The following is a 23,693-nucleotide window of genomic DNA, read 5'->3' as shown; positions in this document are numbered from 1 at the left end:
TTTGCATCATAACGTTGAGATGTTTTTACTTTTGGAAGACATCAGAGGGTTCAAAGTTCAGCAGCAATTTTCCAATTTTTCAAGTGCCATATTTTTCGTCCTATAGGACGCACCGGCGAATAAGACGCACCCAATTTTTAGGGGCAAAATCTAAAAAAAAAAAAATAAAGATTTTGAACACAATAGTGGTCTTCAACCTGCGGATCTACAGATGTTGCAAAACTACAACTCCCAGCATGCCCGGACAGCCGTTGGCTGTCCGGGCATGCTGGGAGTTTAAGTTTTGCAACATCTGGAGGTCCGCAGATTGAAGACCACTGCACAGGAGGTAATACTCACGTGTCCCCGCCGCTCCGGACCCGTCACCGCTGCCCTGGATGTCGCTTCATCGCTGTCGCCGTGTCCCCGTCGCTCCAGAACGTCTCTGCTGCCGGCCGGGTATCCTCGCTCTCCGTCGCCGCCATCACGTCGTTACGCACGCCGACGCACGTACGCGACGACGTGATGACGAGGAAGGAGAGCACCAGCCATACAGGGGATCCCTGAACGTAGAAGACACCGAGGAGGCAGGTAAGGTCCCTCCCGGTGTCCTGTAAACACTAACACGGCTATTCAGTAGCGGTGAAATCGCGGCGGTCCCGAACAGCCGGGTTAGTGTCACTTTCCCTTCAGACGCGGCAGTCAGCTTTGATCGCTGTGTCTGAAGGGTTAATACAGGGCATCACCGCGATCGGTGATGTCCTGTATTAGCCGCGGGTCCCGGTCGTTGATGGCCGCAGGGACCGCCGCAATAGGGGTGTATTCGCCGTATAAGACGCACCGACTTTTCCCCCCCCCCAGTTTTGGGGAAAAAAAAGTGCGTCTTATACGGCGAAAAATACGGTAAATTTCAAAATCTGAATTTTTCAGGGACCAGTTCAGTTTTGAAGTGAATTTGAGGGTCTTTTTGTTAGAAATACCCCATAAATTACCCCATTATAAAAACTGCACCCCTCAAAAGTATTCAAAAGGTTTGTTAACCCTTTAGGTGTTTCACAGGAATAGCAGCAAATTGGAGAAAATTCTAAATCTTCATTTTTTACACCCGCTTGTTCTTTTAGACCCAGTTATTGAATTTTTACAAGGGGTAAAAGGAGAGAAATCTTCCTAAAATTTGTAACCCAATTTCTCTCAAGTAAGGAAATACCTCATGTGTACGTCAAGTGTTTGGCGGGCGCAGTAGAGGGCTCAGAAGGGAAGGAGCGACAATGGGATTTTGGAGAGTGAGTTTTTCTGAAATGGTTTTTGGGGGGCATGTCACATTTAGGAAGCCCCTATGGTGCCAGAACAGCAAAAAAAATAAAAAATACACATGGCATACTATTTTGGAAACTACACCCCTCAAGGCACGTAACAAGGGGTCCAGTGAGCCTTAACACCCCACAGGTGTTTGACGACTTTTCGTTAAATTCGGATGTGTAAATGATAAAAAAAAATGTTCGCACTAAAATGCAGTTTTTTCCCCAAATTTACCATTTTTTACAAAGAGTTATGGGAGAAAATGCCCCCCAAAATTTGTAACCCCATCTCTTCGGAGTATGGAAATACCCCAGGTTAGGACGTAAAATGCTTTGCAGGTGAACTACAATGCTCAGAAGAGAAGGAGTCACATTTGGCTTTAGGAAAGCCAATTTTGCTGAAATGGTTTTTTGGGGGACATGTCACATTTAGGAAGCCCCTATGGTGCCAGAACAGCAAAAAAATAAAAAAATAAAGGCTTGTGTAATCCCCAACTTTTCCTTTTCACAAGCGGTAAAAAGAGAAAAAAAAGACCCCAACATTTTTAACACAATTTCTCCCGAGTTCGGAGATACCCCATATGTGGCCCAAAACTGTTTCCTTGAAATACGACAGGGCTCTGAAGTGAGAGAGCGCCATGCGCATTTGAGGACTAAATTAGGGATTGCATAGGGGTATTCTACGCCAGTGATTCCCAAACAGGGTGCCTCCAGCTGTTGCTAAACTCCTAGCATGCCTGGACAGTCAGTAGCTGTCCGGAAATGCTGGCAGTTGTTGTTTTGCAACAGCTGGAGGCTCCATTTTGGAAACAATGCCGTACAATACGTTTTTCATTTTTATTGTTGGGGGGGGGGGGGGGGGAGGAGACAGTGTAAGGGGGTGTATATGTAGTGTTTTACCCTTTATTTTGTGTTAGTGTGTTTTTAGGGTACATGTACGCCCATGGTCCCTAAGTGGTTTAAGGGGTACCCCGGTGGAAAAAAAAAATATTAAATCAACAGGTGCCAGAAAGTTAAACAGATTTATAAATGACCTCTATTAAAAAATCTTAATTCTTCCAGTAGTTATTAACTCTGCTGAATACTACAGAGGAAATTATTTTCTTTTTGGAACACAGAGCTCTCTGCTGAATCACGAGCACAGTGCTCTCTGCTGACACCTCTGTCCATTTTAGGAGCTGTCCAGAGCAGCATATGTTTGCTATGGGGATTTTCTACTACTCTAGACAGTTCCTAAAATGGGCAGAGAGGTCAGCAGAGAGCACTGTGGTCATGATGTCAGCAGAGAGCTCTGTGTTCCAAAAAGAAAATAATTTCCTCTGTAGTATTCAGCAAGATTTGTATATAGAAGTAATTTACAAATCTGTTTAACTTTCTGGCACCAGTTGATTTAAAAAAAAAAAAAAAAAAAGTTTTCCACCGGAGTACCCCTTTAAAGTGAAAACAACTTGTTACACACAGATGGAAGTGGAATTCCCCTTTAAGATGAAGAAGGCTCCTGATGCGGAGCAACGTGTGTACAGGGAGCAGTGTAAACTAGAGGAGGAGCAGAGCCGGGCCAGCTGCAAACACAATGCGGCACCTCTCGTTGGGCTCTAAACCCCTTAAGGACTCAGACCATTTGGGCCAAAATTTTATTTTTATGTTTTCGTTTTTTTCCTCCTCGCCTTCAAAAAATCGTAACTTTTATATTTTCATCCACAGACTAGTATGAGGGCTTGTTTTTTGCCCGACCAGTTGTCCGTTGTAATGACATCACTCACTTTACCATAAAATGTATGGCGCAACCAAAAAAATACTATTTGTGTGGGGAAATTAAAAAGAAAACCGCAATTTTGCTAATTTTGGAAGGTTTGGTTTTCACGCCGTACAATTTACGGTAAAAGTGACGTGTTCTTTATTCTCTGGGTCAATACTATTAAAATGATCCCATGATTATACACTTTTCTATTACTGTTGCGCTTAAAAAAAATCAAACTTTTTAACCAAATTAGTACGTTTAAGATTCCCCTATTTTGAAGACCTATAACTTTTTCATTTTTCCGTATAAGCGGCGGTAGGAGGGCTCATTTTTTGCGCCATGATCTGTACTTTTTATTAATACCATATTTGCTTATATAAAACTTTTAATACATTTTTTTTTAAAATTTTGGGGAATAAAGTGTTATAAAAAAGCAGCTATTTTGGACTTTTTTTTACGTTCACACCATTCACCGTACGGGATCATTAACATCATTATTTTAATAGTTCAGATTAGAGATGAGCGAACTTACAGTAAATTCGATTCGTCACGAACTTCTCGGCTCGGCAGTTGATGACTTTTCCTGCGTAAATTAGTTCCGCTTTCAGGTGCTCCGGTGGGCTGGAAAAGGTGGATACATTCCTAGAAAAGAGTCTCCTAGGACTGTATCCACCTTTTCCAGCCCATGGGAGCACCGGAAAGCTGAACTAATTTACGCAGGAAAAGTTATCAACTGCCGAGAAGTTCGCAACGAATCGAATTTACTGTAAGTTCACTCATCTCTAGTTCAGATATTTACGCATGCGGCGATACCAAATACGTAAATAAAAAAATATTTTAACACTTTTTGGGGGTGAAATAGGGAAAATGGAGCAAATTACGTTTTTATTGTGGGAGGTTTTTTTTTCACTTTTTTTTTTCCACTCTTATAGTCCCCATAGGGGACTATTTAAAGCAATAATTCGATTGCTAATCCTGTTCAGTGCTATGTATAGGACACAGCACTGATCAGTATTATCCGTCATCTTCTGCTCTGGTCTGCAGGAAGGCAGCGGAGGCAGGTGAGGGGACCTTCGGCTGCCGTGCTGGATGACCGGATCGCCGTGGCAGCGCTGCGGGTGATTCGATCATCCAATTGCTGCAGATGCCGTGATCTGTATTGATCACGGCATCTGAGGGGTTAATGGCGGACATCCACGGGATCGCAGGTGTCAGCCATTACTAGCGGGTCCCTGGCTGCGCATGATGCCGGCATCGCTCCGATGCTCGCGGTTATGCTTAGGACGTAAATGTACGTCCTGGTGCGTTAAGTACCACATCACCAGGACGTACATTTACGTCCTTCGTCGTTAAGGGGTTAAAGGAGCACTCCAGGGAAAACATGAAACAGGGATTGTGCTCCCGACTAATTGACCCGTAAATTTTGCCCGGAGCATTTCTTTAAAGCAACTTACCAACAAGTGTGCCCCCAGCTGTTGCAAAACTACAACTCCCTGCAGGCCTAGAGAGCTGATGTGCCTCCAGCTGTTGATGTGCCTCCAGCTGTTGCAAAACTACAACTTCCAGCGTGCCCGGGAAGCCTGCAAATCCTGGACCATGGTTGTCTGGCCATGCTGGGATTTGTAGTTTTACACCAGCTGGAGGCACACAACAACATCGCTCTAAGGCAGTGTTTGCCAACAAGGGTGCCTCCAGCTGTCCGGGCATGCTGGGAGTTGTAGTTTTGCGACAGCTGGGGGCACTAAAGTTGGAAAACACGGCTTTGAAAAAACCTCATACAGGTTCTGTAGAGAAAGCAGGAAGTGGACGACAACTAATGACAATCATTAAAGGGTTAATAGAGGGATTGTCACCTAGACGCCATATAAACCTTCATCCTCACCGTAGTACTGCCATTTAATTAATGAACCAGGAGGCTCTGGATGAACGGATATATTAATGTTGCATGAATAAAGAAGAAAAACACAATGTATCAATCACATGGATGCTGGGTGATGATCATTGATGGCAGCCATGACAGCGCTCGCCGCGTTCTACACCCTCCAGGAGTTCACACTGCACCAGACACCATAGGAAGGAGGCAACTTCTGAAACATTTTTAGGAAAATAATACAAGATGACAAAACAACAACAGCAGGATAACATCAGCGCCGCCTGTCAATACGTCCCATTCTGCCCCCCCATGTTTATAATAGACCAGCAGCGCACACAGCGTCGTCCGGTTTTACTACTTAGACTTTGTGGGAGGAGAACAAAGATCTATCCCGTCCCCCGCACTGACTATTCTCAGCACCTGCCTCCCTGACATCGGCAGGCTGTTTAAAAGTCCCGGGCAATCTCAGCAGCCTGAGTGTAACGCGAGATGTACCAGAAGTCCCATATGCTGTAATATACATACATAAACTTCCAGAATAAACAACACCGCCATGACACAGCACCCACACAGTGACTATAAACAACACCGCCATGACACAGCACCCACACCTACTAATACAGTGACTATAACACCGCCATGACACAGCACCCCCACCTACTAATACAGTGACTATAAACAACACCGCCATGACACAGCACCCCCACCTACTAATACAGTGACTATACACAACACCGCCATGACACAGCACCCACACCTACTAATACAGTGACTATAACACCGCCATGACACAGCACCCACACCTACTAATACAGTGACTATAACACCGCCATGACACAGCACCCACACCTACTAATACAGTGACTATAAACACCACCGCCATGACACAGCACCCACACCTACTAATACAGTGACTATAATCAACACCGCCATGACACAGCACCCACACCTACCAATACAGTGACTATAAACAACACCGCCATGACACAGCACCCACACCTACCAATACAGTGACTATAAACAACAACACCGCCATGACACAGCACCCACACCTACCAATACAGTGACTATAAACACCGCCATGACACAGCACCCACACCTACTAATACAGTGACTATAACACCGCCATGACACAGCATCCACACCTACCAATACAGTGACTATAAACAACACCGCCATGACATAGCACCCACACCTACTAATACAGTGACTATAAACAACACTGCCATGACACAGCACCCACACCTACCAATACAGTGACTATAAACAACACCGCCATGACACAGCACCCACACCTACCAATACAGTGACTATAAACACCGCCATGACACAGCACCCACACCTACTAATACAGTGACTATAAACACCGCCATGACACAGCACCCACACCTACTAATAGAGTGACTATAAACAACACCGCCATGACACAGCACCCACACCTACTAATACAGTGACTATAAACAACACCGCCATGACACAGCACCCGCACCTACCAATACAGTGACTATAAACACCACCGCCATGACACAGCACCCACACCTACCAATACAGTGACTATAACACCGCCATGACACAGCACCCACACCTACTAATACAGTGACTATAACACCGCCATGACACAGCACCCACACCTACCAATACAGTGACTATAAACACCGCCATGACACAGCACCCACACCTACTAATACAGTGACTATAAACAACACCGCCATGACACAGCACCCACACCTACTAATACAGTGACTATAAACAACACCGCCATGACACAGCACCCACACCTACCAATACAGTGACTATAAACAACACCGCCATGACACAGCACCCACACCTACTAATACAGTGACTATAAACAACACCGCCATGACACAGCACCCACACCTACCAATACAGTGACTATAAACACCGCCATGACACAGCACCCACACCTACTAATACAGTGACTATAACACCGCCATGACACAGCATCCACACCTACCAATACAGTGACTATAAACAACACCGCCATGACATAGCACCCACACCTACTAATACAGTGACTATAAACACCGCCATGACACAGCACCCACACCTACTAATACAGTGACTATAAACACCACCGCCATGACACAGCACCCGCACCTACTAATACAGTGACTATAAACAACACCGCCATGACACAGCACCCACACCTACTAATACAGTGACTATAAACACCGCCATGACACAGCACCCACACCTACTAATACAGTGACTATAACACCGCCATGACACAGCACCTGCACCTACTAATACAGTGACTATAAACAACACCGCCATGACACAGCACCCACACCTACTAATAGTGACTATAAACAACACCGCCATGACACAGCACCCACACCTACTAATAGTGACTATAAACACCGCCATGACACAGCACCCCCACCTACTAATACAGTGACTATAAACAACACCGCCATGACACAGCACCCACACCTACTAATACAGTGACTATAAACAACACCGCCATGACACAGCACCCACACCTACCAATACAGTGACTATAAACAACACCGCCATGACACAGCACCCACACCTAATACAGTGACTATAAACACCACCGCCATGACACAGCACCCACACCTACCAATACAGTGACTATAAACACCACCACCGCCATGACACAGCACCCACACCTACTAATACAGTGATTATAAACAACACCGCCATGACACAGCACCCGCACCTACTAATACAGTGACTATAAACAACACCGCCATGACACAGCACCCACACCTAATACAGTGACTATAAACACCACCGCCATGACACAGCACCACCACCTACCAATACAGTGACTATAAACACCACCACCGCCATGACACAGCACCCGCACCTACTAATACAGTGACTATAAACAACACCGCCATGACACAGCACCCACACCTACTAATACAGTGACTATAAACAACACCGCCATGACACAGCACCCACACCTACTAATACAGTGACTATAAACAACACCGCCACGACACAGCACCCACACCGACCAATACAGTGACTATAAACAACACCGCCATGACACAGCACCCACACCTACTAATACAGTGACTATAAACAACACCGCCATGACACAGCACCCACACCTACTAATACAGTGACTATAAACAACACCGCCATGACACAGCACCCACACCTACTAATACAGTGATTATAACACCGCCATGACACAGCACCCACACCTACCAATACAGTGACTATAAACTACACCGCCATGACACAGCACCCACACCTACTAATACAGTGACTATAAACTACACCGCCATGACACAGCACCCACACCTACTAATACAGTGACTATAAACTACACCGCCATGACACAGCACCCACACCTACTAATACAGTGACTATAAACAACACCGCCATGACACAGCACCCACACCTACTAATACAGTGACTATAAACAACACCGCCATGACACAGCACCCACACCTACTAATACAGTGACTATAAACAACACCGCCATGACACAGCACCCACACCTACTAATACAGTGACTATAAACAACACCGCCATGACACAGCACCCACACCTACTAATACAGTGACTATAACACCGCCATGACACAGCACCCACACCTACTAATACAGTGACTATAAACAACACCGCCATGACACAGCACCCACACCTATCAATACAGTGACTATAAACAACACCACCGCCATGACACAGCACCCACACCTACTAATACAGAGACTATAAACAACACCGCCATGACACAGCACCCACACCTACTAATACAGTGACTATAACACCGCCATGACACAGCACCCACACCAACTAATACAGAGACTATAAACAACGCCGCCATGACACAGCACCCACACCTACTAATACAGTGACTATAAACACCACCGCCATGACATAGCACCCGCACCTACTAATACAGTGACTATAAACACCACCGCCATGACACAGCACCCACACCTACTAATACAGTGACTATAAACACCACCGCCATGACACAGCACCCACACCTACCAATACAGTGACTATAACACCGCCATGACACAGCATCCACATCTACTAATACAGTGACTATAAACAACACCGCCATGACACAGCACCCACACCTACCAATACAGTGACTATAAACAACACCGCCATGACACAGCACCCACACCTACTAATACAGTGACTATAAACACCGCCACCACCATGAGACAGCACCCACACCTACTAATACAGTGACTATAAACACCACCGCCATGACACAGCACCCACACCTACTAATACAGTGACTATAAACAACACCGCCATGACACAGCACCCACACCTACTAATACAGTGACTATAACACCGCCATGACACAGCACCCACACCTACCAATACAGTGACTATAAACAACACCGCCATGACACAGCACCCACACCTACCAATACAGTGACTATAAACACCGCCATGACACAGCACCCACACCTACTAATACAGTGACTATAAACAACACCGCCATGACACAGCACCCACACCTACCAATACAGTGACTATAAACAACACCGCCATGACACAGCACCCACACCTACTAATACAGTGACTATAAACAACACCGCCATGACACAGCACCCACACCTACTAATACAGTGACTATAAACAACACCGCCATGACACAGCACCCACACCTACTAATACAGTGACTATAAACACCACCGCCATGACACAGCACCCACACCTACTAATACAGTGACTATAAACAACACCGCCATGACACAGCACCCACACCTACCAATACAGTGACTATAAACACCGCCATGACACAGCACCCACACCTACTAATACAGTGACTATAAACAACACCGCCATGACACAGCACCCACACCTACTAATACAGTGACTATAAACACCGCCATGACACAGCACCCACACCTACTAATACAGTGACTATAAACAACACCGCCATGACACAGCACCCACACCTACTAATACAGTGACTATAAACAACACCGCCATGACACAGCACCCACACCTACTAATACAGTGACTATAACACCGCCATGACACAGCACCCACACCTACCAATACAGTGACTATAAACAACACCGCCATGACACAGCACCCACACCTACTAATAGTGACTATAACACCGCCATGACAGCACCCACACCTACCAATACAGTGACTATAAACACCACCGCCATGACACAGCACCCACACCTACCAATACAGTGACTATAAACACCGCCATGACACAGCACCCACACCTACTAATACAGTGACTATAAACAACACCGCCATGACACAGCACCCACACCTACTAATACAGTGACTATAAACAACACCACCATGACACAGCACCCCCACCTACTAATACAGTGACTATAAACACCGCCATGACACAGCACCCACACCTACTAATACAGTGACTATAAACACCGCCATGACACAGCACCCACACCTACTAATACAGTGACTATAACACCGCCATGACACAGCACCCACACCTACTAATACAGTGACTATAAACAACACCGCCATGACACAGCACCCACACCTACTAATACAGTGACTATAAACACCGCCATGACACAGCACCCACACCTACTAATACAGTGACTATAAACACCACCACCGCCATGACACAGCATCCACACCTACCAATACAGTGACTATAAACACCACCGCCATGACACAGCACCCGCACCTACTAATACAGTGACTATATACACCGCCATGACACAGCACCCACACCTACTAATACAGTGACTATAAACAACACCGCCATGACACAGCACCCCCACCTACTAATACAGTGACTATAAACACCACCGCCATGACACAGCACCCGCACCTACTAATACAGTGACTATATACACCGCCATGACACAGCACCCACACCTACTAATACAGTGACTATAAACACCGCCATGACACAGCACCCACACCTACTAATACAGTGACTATAACACCGCCATGACACAGCACCCACACCTACTAATACAGTGACTATAAACAACACCGCCATGACACAGCACCCACACCTACCAATACAGTGACTATAAACAACACCGCCATGACACAGCACCCACACCTACTAATACAGTGACTATAAACACCGCCATGACACAGCACCCACACCTACTAATACAGTGACTATAAACAACACCACCATGACACAGCACCCACACCTACCAATACAGTGACTATAAACACCACCGCCATGACACAGCACCCACACCTACTAATACAGTGACTATAAACACCACCGCCATGACACAGCACCCACACCTACTAATACAGTGACTATAACACCGCCATGACACAGTACCCCCACCTACTAATACAGTGACTATAAACAACACCGCCATGACACAGCACCCACACCTACTAATACAGTGACTATAAACAACACCGCCATGACACAGCACCCACACCTACCAATACAGTGACTATAAACACCACCGCCATGACACAGCACCCCCACCTACCAATACAGTGACTATAAACAACACCGCCATGACACAGCACCCACACCTACTAATACAGTGACTATAACACCGCCATGACACAGCACCCCCACCTACTAATACAGTGACTATAACACCGCCATGACACAGCACCCACACCTACCAATACAGTGACTATAACCAACACCGCCATGACACAGCACCCACACCTACTAATACAGTGACTATAAACAACACCGCCATGACACAGCACCTGCACCTACTAATACAGTGACTATAAACAACACCGCCATGACACAGCACCCACATCTACTAATACAGTGACTATAACACCGCCATGACACAGCACCCCCACCTACCAATACAGTGACTATAAACACCGCCATGACACAGCACCCACACCTACTAATACAGTGACTATAAACACCGCCATGACACAGCACCCACACCTACTAATACAGTGACTATAACACCGCCATGACACAGCACCCACACCTACTAATACAGTGACTATAAACAACACCACCGCCATGACACAGCACCCACACCTACCAATACAGTGACTATAAACACCACCGCCATGACACAGCACCCGCACCTACTAATACAGTGACTATATACACCGCCATGACACAGCACCCACACCTACTAATACAGTGACTATAAACACCGCCATGACACAGCACCCACACCTACTAATACAGTGACTATAAACAACACCGCCATGACACAGCACCCACACCTACTAATACAGTGACTATAAACACCACCGCCATGACACAGCACCCACACCTACTAATACAGTGACTATAAACAACACCGCCATGACACAGCACCCCCACCTACTAATACAGTGACTATAAACACCACCGCCATGACACAGCACCCGCACCTACTAATACAGTGACTATATACACCGCCATGACACAGCACCCACACCTACCAATACAGTGACTATAAACACCGCCATGACACAGTGACTATAACACCGCCATGACACAGCACCCACACCTACCAATACAGTGACTATAACACCGCCATGACACAGCACCCACACCAACCAATAGTGACTATAACACCGCCATGACACAGCACCCACACCTACCAATACAGTGACTATAAAACAACACCACCGCCATGACACAGCACCCACACCTACCAATACAGTGACTATAAACACCACCGCCATGACACAGCACCCACACCTACCAATACAGTGACTATAAATACCACCGCCATGACACAGCACCCACACCTACCAATACAGTGACTATAAACAACACCGCCATGACACAGCACCCACACCTACTAATACAGTGACTATAAACACCGCCATGACACAGCACCCGCACCTACTAATACAGTGACTATAATACCGCCATGACACAGCACCCACACCTACTAATACAGTGACTATAAACACCACCGCCATGACACAGCACCCACACCTACCAATACAGTGACTATAAACAACACCGCCATGACACAGCACCCACACCTACTAATACAGTGACTATAAACACCGCCATGACACAGCACCCACACCTACTAATACAGTGACTATAAACAACACCGCCATGACACAGCACCCACACCTACTAATACAGTGACTATAAACAACACCGCCATGACACAGCACCCACACCTACCAATACAGTGACTATAAACACCGCCATGACACAGCACCCACACCTACCAATACAGTGACTATAAACACCGCCATGACACAGCACCCACACCTACCAATACAGTGACTATAACACCGCCATGACACAGCACCCACACCTACTAATACAGTGACTATAAACACCGCCATGACACAGCACCCACACCTACTAATACAGTGACTATAAACACCACCGCCATGACACAGCACCCACACCTACTAATACAGTGACTATAAACAACACCGCCATGACACAGCACCCACACCTACTAATACAGTGACTATAACACCGCCATGACACAGCACCCACACCTACTAATACAGTGACTATAAACAACACCACCGCCATGACACAGCACCCCCACCTACTAATACAGTGACTATAAACACCACCGCCATGACACAGCACCCCCACCTACTAATACAGTGACTATAAACACCGCCATGACACAGCACCCACACCTACCAATACAGTGACTATAAACACCGCCATGACACAGCACCCACACCTACTAATACAGTGACTATAAACAACACCACCGCCATGACACAGCACCCCCACCTACTAATACAGTGACTATAAACACCACCGCCATGACACAGCACCCCCACCTACCAATACAGTGACTATAAACACCGCCATGACACAGCACCCACACCTACCAATACAGTGACTATAAACACCGCCATGACACAGCACCCACACCTACCAATACAGTGACTATAACACCGCCATGACACAGCACCCCCACCTACTAATACAGTGACTATAAACAACACCGCCATGACACAGCACCCACACCTACTAATACAGTGACTATAAACACCACCGCCATGACACAGCACCCCCACCTACTAATACAGTGACTATAACACCGCCATGACACAGCACCCACACCTACTAATACAGTGACTATAAACACCGCCATGACACAGCACCCACACCTACCAATACAGTGACTATAACACCGCCATGACACAGCACCCACACCTACTAATACAGTGACTATAAACAACACCGCCATGACACAGCACCCACACCTACTAATACAGTGACTATAAACAACACCGCCATGACACAGCACCCACACCTACTAATACAGTGACTATAACACCGCCATGACACAGCACCCCCACCTACCAATACAGTGACTATAACACCGCCATGACACAGCACCCACACCTACTAATACAGTGACTATAAACAACACCGCCATGACACAGCACCCACACCTACTAATACAGTGACTATAAACAACACCGCCATGACACAGCACCCACACCTACTAATACAGTGACTATAAACACCACCGCCATGACACAGCACCCCCACCTACCAATACAGTGACTATAACCAACACCGCCATGACACAGCACCCGCACCTACCAATACAGTGACTATAAACACCACCGCCATGACACAGCACCCACACCTACCAATACAGTGACTATAAACACCGCCATGACACAGCACCCACACCTACTAATACAGTGACTATAAACAACACCACCGCCATGACACAGCACCCACACCTACTAATACAGTGACTATAAACACCGCCATGACACAGCACCCACACCTACTAATAGAGACTATAAACACCACCGCCATGACACAGCACCCACACCTACTAATACAGTGACTATAAACACCGCCATGACACAGCACCCACACCTACCAATACAGTGACTATAAACACCGCCATGACACAGCACCCACACCTACTAATAGAGACTATAAACACCACCGCCATGACACAGCACCCACACCTACTAATACAGTGACTATAACACCACCGCCATGACACAGCACCCACACCTACCAATACAGTGACTATAAACAACACCGCCATGACACAGCACCCACACCTACTAATACAGTGACTATAACACCACCGCCATGACACAGCACCCACACCTACCAATACAGTGACTATAAACAACACCGCCATGACACAGCACCCCCACCTACTAATACAGTGACTATAACACCGCCATGACACAGCACCCACACCTACCAATACAGTGACTATAAACAACACCGCCATGACACAGCACCCACACCTACTAATACAGTGACTATAAACTACACCGCCATGACACAGCACCCACACCTACTAATACAGTGACTATAAACAACACCGCCATGACACAGCACCCCCACCTACCAATACAGTGACTATAACACCGCCATGACACAGCACCCACACCTACTAATACAGTGACTATAAACAACACCGCCATGACACAGCACCCACACCTACTAATACAGTGACTATAAACAACACCGCCATGACACAGCACCCACACCTACTAATACAGTGACTATAAACACCACCGCCATGACACAGCCCCCACACCTACCAATACAGTGACTATAACCAACACCGCCATGACACAGCACCCGCACCTACCAATACAGTGACTATAAACACCACCGCCATGACACAGCACCCACACCTACTAATACAGTGACTATAAACACCGCCATGACACAGCACCCACACCTACTAATACAGTGACTATAACCAACACCGCCATGACACAGCACCCGCACCTACCAATACAGTGACTATAAACACCACCGCCATGACACAGCACCCACACCTACCAATACAGTGACTATAAACACCGCCATGACACAGCACCCACACCTACTAATACAGTGACTATAAACAACACCGCCATGACACAGCACCCACACCTACTAATACAGTGACTATAAACAACACCGCCATGACACAGCACCCACACCTACTAATACAGTGACTATAAACAACACCGCCATGACACAGCACCCACACCTACCAATACAGTGACTATAAACAACACCGCCATGACACAGCACCCACACCTACTAATACAGTGACTATAAACACCGCCATGACACAGCACCCACACCTACTAATACAGTGACTATAAACAACACCGCCATGACACAGCACCCACACCTACCAATACAGTGACTATAAACAACACCGCCATGACACAGCACCCACACCTACTAATACAGTGACTATAAACAACACCATGACACAGCACCCACACCTACCAATACAGTGACTATAACACCGCCACCGCCATGACACAGCACCCGCACCTACTAATACAGTGACTATAACACCGCCATGACACAGCACCCACACCTACCAATACAGTGACTATAAACACCACCGCCATGACACAGCACCCACACCTACCAATACAGTGACTATAACACCGCCATGACACAGCACCCACACCTACTAATACAGTGACTATAAACAACACCGCCATGACACAGCACCCACACCTACCAATACAGTGACTATAAACAACACCGCCATGACACAGCACCCACACCTACCAATACAGTGACTATAAACAACACCGCCATGACACAGCACCCACACCTACTAATACAGTGACTATAAACAACACCGCCATGACACAGCACCCACACCTACTAATACAGTGACTATAAACAACACCGCCATGACACAGCACCCACACCTACTAATACAGTGACTATAACACCGCCATGACACAGCACCCACACCTACTAATACAGTGACTATAAACAACACCGCCATGACACAGCACCCACACCTACTAATACAGTGACTATAACACCGCCATGACACAGCACCCACACCTACTAATACAGTGACTATAACCAACACCGCCATGACACAGCACCCGCACCTACTAATACAGTGACTATAAACAACACCGCCATGACACAGCACCCACACCTACTAATACAGTGACTATAACACCGCCATGACACAGCACCCACACCTACTAATACAGTGACTATAACCAACACCGCCATGACACAGCACCCACACCTACTAATACAGTGACTATAAACAACACCGCCATGACACAGCACCCACACCTACCAATAGTGACTATAACACCGCCATGACACAGCACCCACACCTACTAATACAGTGACTATAAACAACACCGCCATGACACAGCACCCACACCTACCAATACAGTGACTATAAACACCGCCATGACACAGCACCCACACCTACTAATACAGTGACTATAACACGGCACCAGAGGCCACTGATACAGTGACTGGTAGCAGCCAATGGAACAACAATAATACCGCGCAGCTGTGGCGACCGATAAAGGGACACCCCGCAGCAAGGTTTGCAACCAAAATTGTGAAGTAACACTGCACAGGTGGTTCCTTTCGTAGCAACGGCACTATCGTCCGCCAACACAGCGGCATGGCGCGGCACTATCGTCCGCCAACACAGCGGCATGGCGCGGCACTATCGTCCGCCAACACAGCGGCATGGCGCGGCACTATCGTCCGCCAACACAGCGGCATGGCGCGGCACTATCGTCCGCCAACACAGCGGCATGGCGCGGCACTATCGTCCGCCAACACAGCGGCATGGCGCGGCACTATCGTCCGCCAACAGAGCGGCATGGCGCGGCACTATCGTCCGCCAACAGAGCGGCATGGCGCGGCACTATCGTCCGCCAACAGAGCGGCATGGCGCGGCACTATCGTCCGCCAACAGAGCGGCATGGCGCGGCACTATCGTCCGCCAACAGAGCGGCATGGCGCGGCACTATCGTCCGCCAACAGAGCGGCATGACGCGGCACTATCGGCCGCCAACACAGCGACATGACGCGGCACTATCGGCCACCAACACAGCGACATGACGCGGCACTATCGGCCACCAACACAGCGACATGACGCGGCACTATCGGCCACCAACACAGCGACATGACGCGGCACTGTCGGCCACCAACACAGCGACATGACGCGGCACTGTCGGCCACCAACACAGCGACATGACGCAGCACTGTCGGCCACCAACACAGCGACATGACGCAGCACTATTGTCCACCAACACAGCGACATGACGCAGCACTATCGGCCACCAACACAGCGACATGACGCGGCACTGTTGTCCACCAATACAGCCACATGACGCAGCACTATTGTCCACCAATACAGCCACATGACGCAGCACTATTGTCCACCAATATAGAGAAAGTTGACACCGCAACGGAGATCAACACAGTGACACATCAACGAATGCAACGACACAACACCGGGCGAACACAATTCCACACAACTGGACACTACTACAGTGACAACACCGCACAGTGACAAGACATCACAGCTGTAGACACTAGTACAGAGACACAACACTGCAGCTGTGGACACTAGTACAGAGACACGACACTGCAGCTGTAGACACTAGTACAGAGACACGACACTGCAGCTGTGGACACTAGTACAGTGACACGACACTGCAGCTGTGGACACTAGTACAGAGACACGACACTGCAGCTGTGGACACTAGTACAGAGACACGACACTGCAGCTGTGGACACTAGTACAGAGACACGACACTGCAGCTGTAGACACTAGTACAGAGACACGACACTGCAGCTGTGGACACTAGTACAGTGACACGACACTGCAGCTGTAGACACTAGTACAGAGACACGACACTGCAGCTGTGGACACTAGTACAGAGACACGACACTGCAGCTGTAGACACTAGTACAGAGACACGACACTGCAGCTGTGGACACTAGTACAGAGACACGACACTGCAGCTGTGGACACTAGTACAGAGACACGACACTGCAGCTGTGGACACTAGTACAGAGACACGACACTGCAGCTGTGGACACTAGTACAGAGACACGACACTGCAGCTGTGGACACTAGTACAGAGACACGACACTGCAGCTGTGGACACTAGTACAGAGACACGACACTGCAGCTGTGGACACTAGTACAGAGACACGACACTGCAGCTGTGGACACTAGTACAGAGACACGACACTGCAGCTGTAGACACTAGTACAGAGACACGACACTGCAGCTGTAGACACTAGTACAGAGACACAACACTGCAGCTGTAGACACTAGTACAGAGACACGACACTGCAGCTCTATACACTAGTACAGAGACACGACACTGCAGCTGTGGACACTAGTACAGAGACACGACACTGCAGCTGTGGACTGACACTAGTACAGAGACACGACACTGCAGCTGTGGACACTAGTACAGAGACACGACACTGCAGCTGTGGACACTAGTACAGAGACACGACACTGCAGCTGTGGACACTAGTACAGAGACACGACACTGCAGCTGTGGACACTAGTACAGAGACACTGCAGCTGTGGACACTAGTACAGAGACACGACACTGCAGCTGTGGACACTAGTACAGAGACACGACACTGCAGCTGTGGACTGACACTAGTACAGAGACACGACACTGCAGCTGTGGACACTAGTACAGAGACACGACACTGCAGCTGTAGACACTAGTACAGAGACACGACACTGCAGCTGTGGACACTAGTACAGAGACACGAAACTGCAGCTGTGGACACTAGTACAGAGACACAACACTGCAGCTGTGGACACTAGTACAGAGACACAACACTGCAGCTCTATACACTAGTACAGAGACACAACACTGCAGCTGTAGACACTAGTACAGAGACACAACACTGCAGCTCTATACACTAGTACAGAGACACAACACTGCAGCTGTAGACACTAGTACAGAGACACAACACTGCAGCTCTATACACTAGTACAGAGACACAACACTGCAGCTGTGGACACTAGTACAGAGACACTGCAGCTGTGGACACTAGTACAGAGACACAACACTGCAGCTGTGGACACTAGTACAGAGACACTGCAGCTGTGGACACTAGTACAGAGACACGACACTGCAGCTGTAGACACTAGTACAGAGACACAACACTGCAGCTGTGGACACTAGTACAGAGACACGACACTGCAGCTGTGGACACTAGTACAGAGACACGAAACTGCAGCTGTGGACACTAGTACAGAGACACGACACTGCAGCTGTGGACACTAGTACAGAGACACGACACTGCAGCTGTGGACACTAGTACAGTGACAAGACATCACAGCTGTAGACACTAGTACAGAGACACGACACTGCAGCTGTGGACACTAGTACAGAGACACGACACTGCAGCTGTGGACACTAGTACAGAGACACGACACTGCAGCTGTAGACACTAGTACAGAGACACGACACTGCAGCTGTGGACACTAGTACAGTGACACAACACTGCAGCTGTAGACACTAGTACAGAGACACGACACTGCAGCTGTGGACACTAGTACAGAGACACGACACTGCAGCTGTAGACACTAGTACAGAGACACGACACTGCAGCTGTGGACACTAGTACAGTGACACGACACTGCAGCTGTGGACACTAGTACAGAGACACGAAACTGCAGCTGTGGACACTAGTACAGAGACACAACACTGCAGCTGTGGACACTAGTACAGAGACACTGCAGCTGTGGACACTAGTACAGAGACACAACACTGCAGCTGTGGACACTAGTACAGAGACACAACACTGCAGCTGTGGACACTAGTACAGAGACACGACACTGCAGCTGTGGACACTAGTACAGAGACACGACACTGCAGCTGTGGACACTAGTACAGAGACACTGCAGCTGTGGACACTAGTACAGAGACACGACACTGCAGCTGTGGACTGACACTAGTACAGAGACACGACACTGCAGCTGTGGACACTAGTACAGAGACACGACACTGCAGCTGTGGACACTAGTACAGAGACACGACACTGCAGCTGTGGACACTAGTACAGAGACACGAAACTGCAGCTGTGGACACTAGTACAGAGACACAACACTGCAGCTGTGGACACTAGTACAGAGACACTGCAGCTGTGGACACTAGTACAGAGACACGACACTGCAGCTGTAGACACTAGTACAGAGACACAACACTGCAGCTGTGGACACTAGTACAGAGACACGACACTGCAGCTGTGGACACTAGTACAGAGACACGACACTGCAGCTGTGGACACTAGTACAGAGACACGACACTGCAGCTGTGGACACTAGTACAGAGACACGACACTGCAGCTGTAGACACTAGTACTGAGACACGACACTGCAGCTGTGGACACTAGTACAGAGACACGACACTGCAGCTGTGGACACTAGTACAGAGACACGACACTGCAGCTGTGGACACTAGTACAGAGACACGACACTGCAGCTGTAGACACTAGTACAGTGACACGACACTGCAGCTGTAGACACTAGTACAGAGACACGACACTGCAGCTCTATACACTAGTACAGAGACACAACACTGCAGCTGTAGACACTAGTACAGAGACACAACACTGCAGCTGTGGACACTAGTACAGAGACACGACACTGCAGCTGTGGACACTAGTACAGAGACACGAAACTGCAGCTGTGGACACTAGTACAGAGACACAACACTGCAGCTGTGGACACTAGTACAGAGACACAACACTGCAGCTGTGGACACTAGTACAGAGACACGACACTGCAGCTGTGGACACTAGTACAGAGACACGACACTGCAGCTGTGGACACTAGTACAGAGACACGACACTGCAGCTGTGGACACTAGCACAGAGACACGACACTGCAGCTGTGGACACTAGTACAGAGACACGACACTGCAGCTGTGGACACTAGTACAGAGACACAACACTGCAGCTGTGGACACTAGTACAGAGACACGACACTGCAGCTCTATACACTAGTACAGAGACACGACACTGCAGCTGTGGACACTAGTACAGAGACACGACACTGCAGCTGTGGACACTAGTACAGAGACACGACACTGCAGCTGTGGACACTAGTACAGAGACACGACACTGCAGCTGTGGACACTAGTACAGAGACACTGCAGCTGTGGACACTAGTACAGAGACACGACACTGCAGCTGTGGACACTAGTACAGAGACACGAAACTGCAGCTGTGGACACTAGTACAGAGACACAACACTGCAGCTGTGGACACTAGTACAGAGACACGACACTGCAGCTGTGGACACTAGTACAGAGACACGACACTGCAGCTGTGGACACTAGTACAGAGACACTGCAGCTGTGGACACTAGTACAGAGACACGACACTGCAGCTGTGGACTGACACTGAGCCGTAGGACACCGGGTTGCACTTCCAGCCTGTAATCTCCTCAGGCCCCGGAGTCCGCACAGCTGAGAGGCCCGGAAGCCACTGACCCGCCCCGGAAGCGCCGCCTCACCTCTTTGGGTACGAGGGGACCATCCTCTCCGGGCACCATCTCCGTGCTGGTCGCGGCCGGGGTGACAGGCTTCAGGCGGGGATCATGGTGAGAAGACACAGCGCGGACTTCACTGCCAGGAGCAGACGCAATCAATGGAGAAATGGCCGACGGAACTCTCGCGAGAAGATGCTCGACGTCATTTCCGGTCTAAGGCCGAGGAGCGACCGTCACCATGACAACTCCCAGCTTGAGCCTGGCCGCCATCTTGGTGCTCTTATTAGTTACTTATTGAAGGAATACAGATATCTATCCTGATTGGTAGTTACCTCACTTATGTATCCAAATGGCCAGCCAATCAGATTACTTATTAAAAGTCACATGATTGGTTGCTATGGGTGATAATGGCACTTCTCTCTGAAAGACTGCATTTCGCGCTCATTGTTTTGTGTCATTAAGGGGTTATCAAGGAATAACTTTTATATATATATATATATATATATATATATATATATATATATACTCAACTGGCTCGAGAAAGTTAAACAAAATTTGTAAATTACTTCTATTAAACAAATCTTAATCCTTTCAGTACTTATGAGCTGCTGAAGTTGAGTTGTTCTCGTGACTAAGTGCTCTCTGATGACACCTGTCTTGGGAACAATCCAGAGTAGAAAATCTCTATAGCAAACCTCTTCTACTCTATGCAGTTCCCAAGCAGAGGTGTCAGCAGAGAGCACTGTTGCCAGACAGAAAAGATCAACTCAACTTCAGCAGCTGATAATTATTGGAAGGATTAAGATTTTTTAATAAAAGTAATTTACAAATCTGTTTAACTTTCTGGAGCCAGTTGATATATATATAAAGGTTTTCCCTGGAATTCCCCTTTAATAATCACACAAAATGTAATGGCAACCAATAAAGAGACGCAATGCGACATCAGGGGCCACCAATACAGAGACACAACGCAGCGCCTGTGGAGACCAATACAGAGACACAACGCAGCACCTGTGGTGTCCAATACAGAGACACAACGCAGCACCTGTGGTGTCCAATACAGAGACACAACGCAGCACCTGTGGTGAACAATACTGAGACACAACGCAGCACCTGTGGTGACCAATACAGAGACACAACGCAGCACCTGTGGTGACCAATACAGAGACACAACGCAGCACCTGAGGTGTCCAATACAGAGACACAACGCAGCACCTGTGGTGACCAATACAGAGACACAACGCAGCACCTGTGGTGTCCAATACAGAGACACAACGCAGCACCTGTGGTGAACAATACAAAGACATAAGGCAGCACCTGTGGTGACCAATACAGAGACACAACGCAGCACCTGTGGTGACCAATACAGAGACACAACGCAGCACCTGTGGTGACCAATACAGAGACACAGCGCAGCACCTGTGGTGTCAAATACAGAGACACAACGCAGCACCTGTGGTGAACAATACAGAGACACAACGCAGCACATGTGGTGACCAATACAGAGACACAACGCAGCACCTGTGGTGACCAATACAGAGACACAACGCAGCACCTGTGGTGACCAATACAGAGACACAACGCAGCACCTGTGGTGACCAATACAGAGACACAACGCAGCACCTGTG

The 23,693-nt window shown here is 48.1% G+C and overlaps 1 protein-coding gene across 2 annotated transcripts in view; it reads right to left on the bottom strand.

Annotated features, from left to right (window-relative positions):
• The window catches only part of USP47 (ubiquitin specific peptidase 47), a 99,008-nt gene extending 76,680 nt beyond the window's left edge, over positions 1 to 22,328 (bottom strand). The window contains exon 1 of one of the 2 annotated variants that reach the window (XM_056527981.1): positions 22,090 to 22,328. In XM_056527981.1, the coding sequence (XP_056383956.1) occupies positions 22,090 to 22,128 (39 nt within the window). In that variant the 5' untranslated portion in view covers positions 22,129 to 22,328. The remainder of the gene's footprint in view (positions 1 to 22,089) is intronic. The other variant, XM_056527980.1, reaches the window with a different exon arrangement.
• Between the last annotated feature and the right edge of the window lie 1,365 nt (positions 22,329 to 23,693).

Source organism: Hyla sarda, chromosome 6, assembly GCF_029499605.1.
Source record: "Hyla sarda isolate aHylSar1 chromosome 6, aHylSar1.hap1, whole genome shotgun sequence".
Lineage (NCBI taxonomy): Eukaryota > Metazoa > Chordata > Amphibia > Anura > Hylidae > Hyla > Hyla sarda.
Note: the sequence above shows the minus strand (reverse complement) of the source record. Positions and strands in the feature narration are given on the sequence as shown.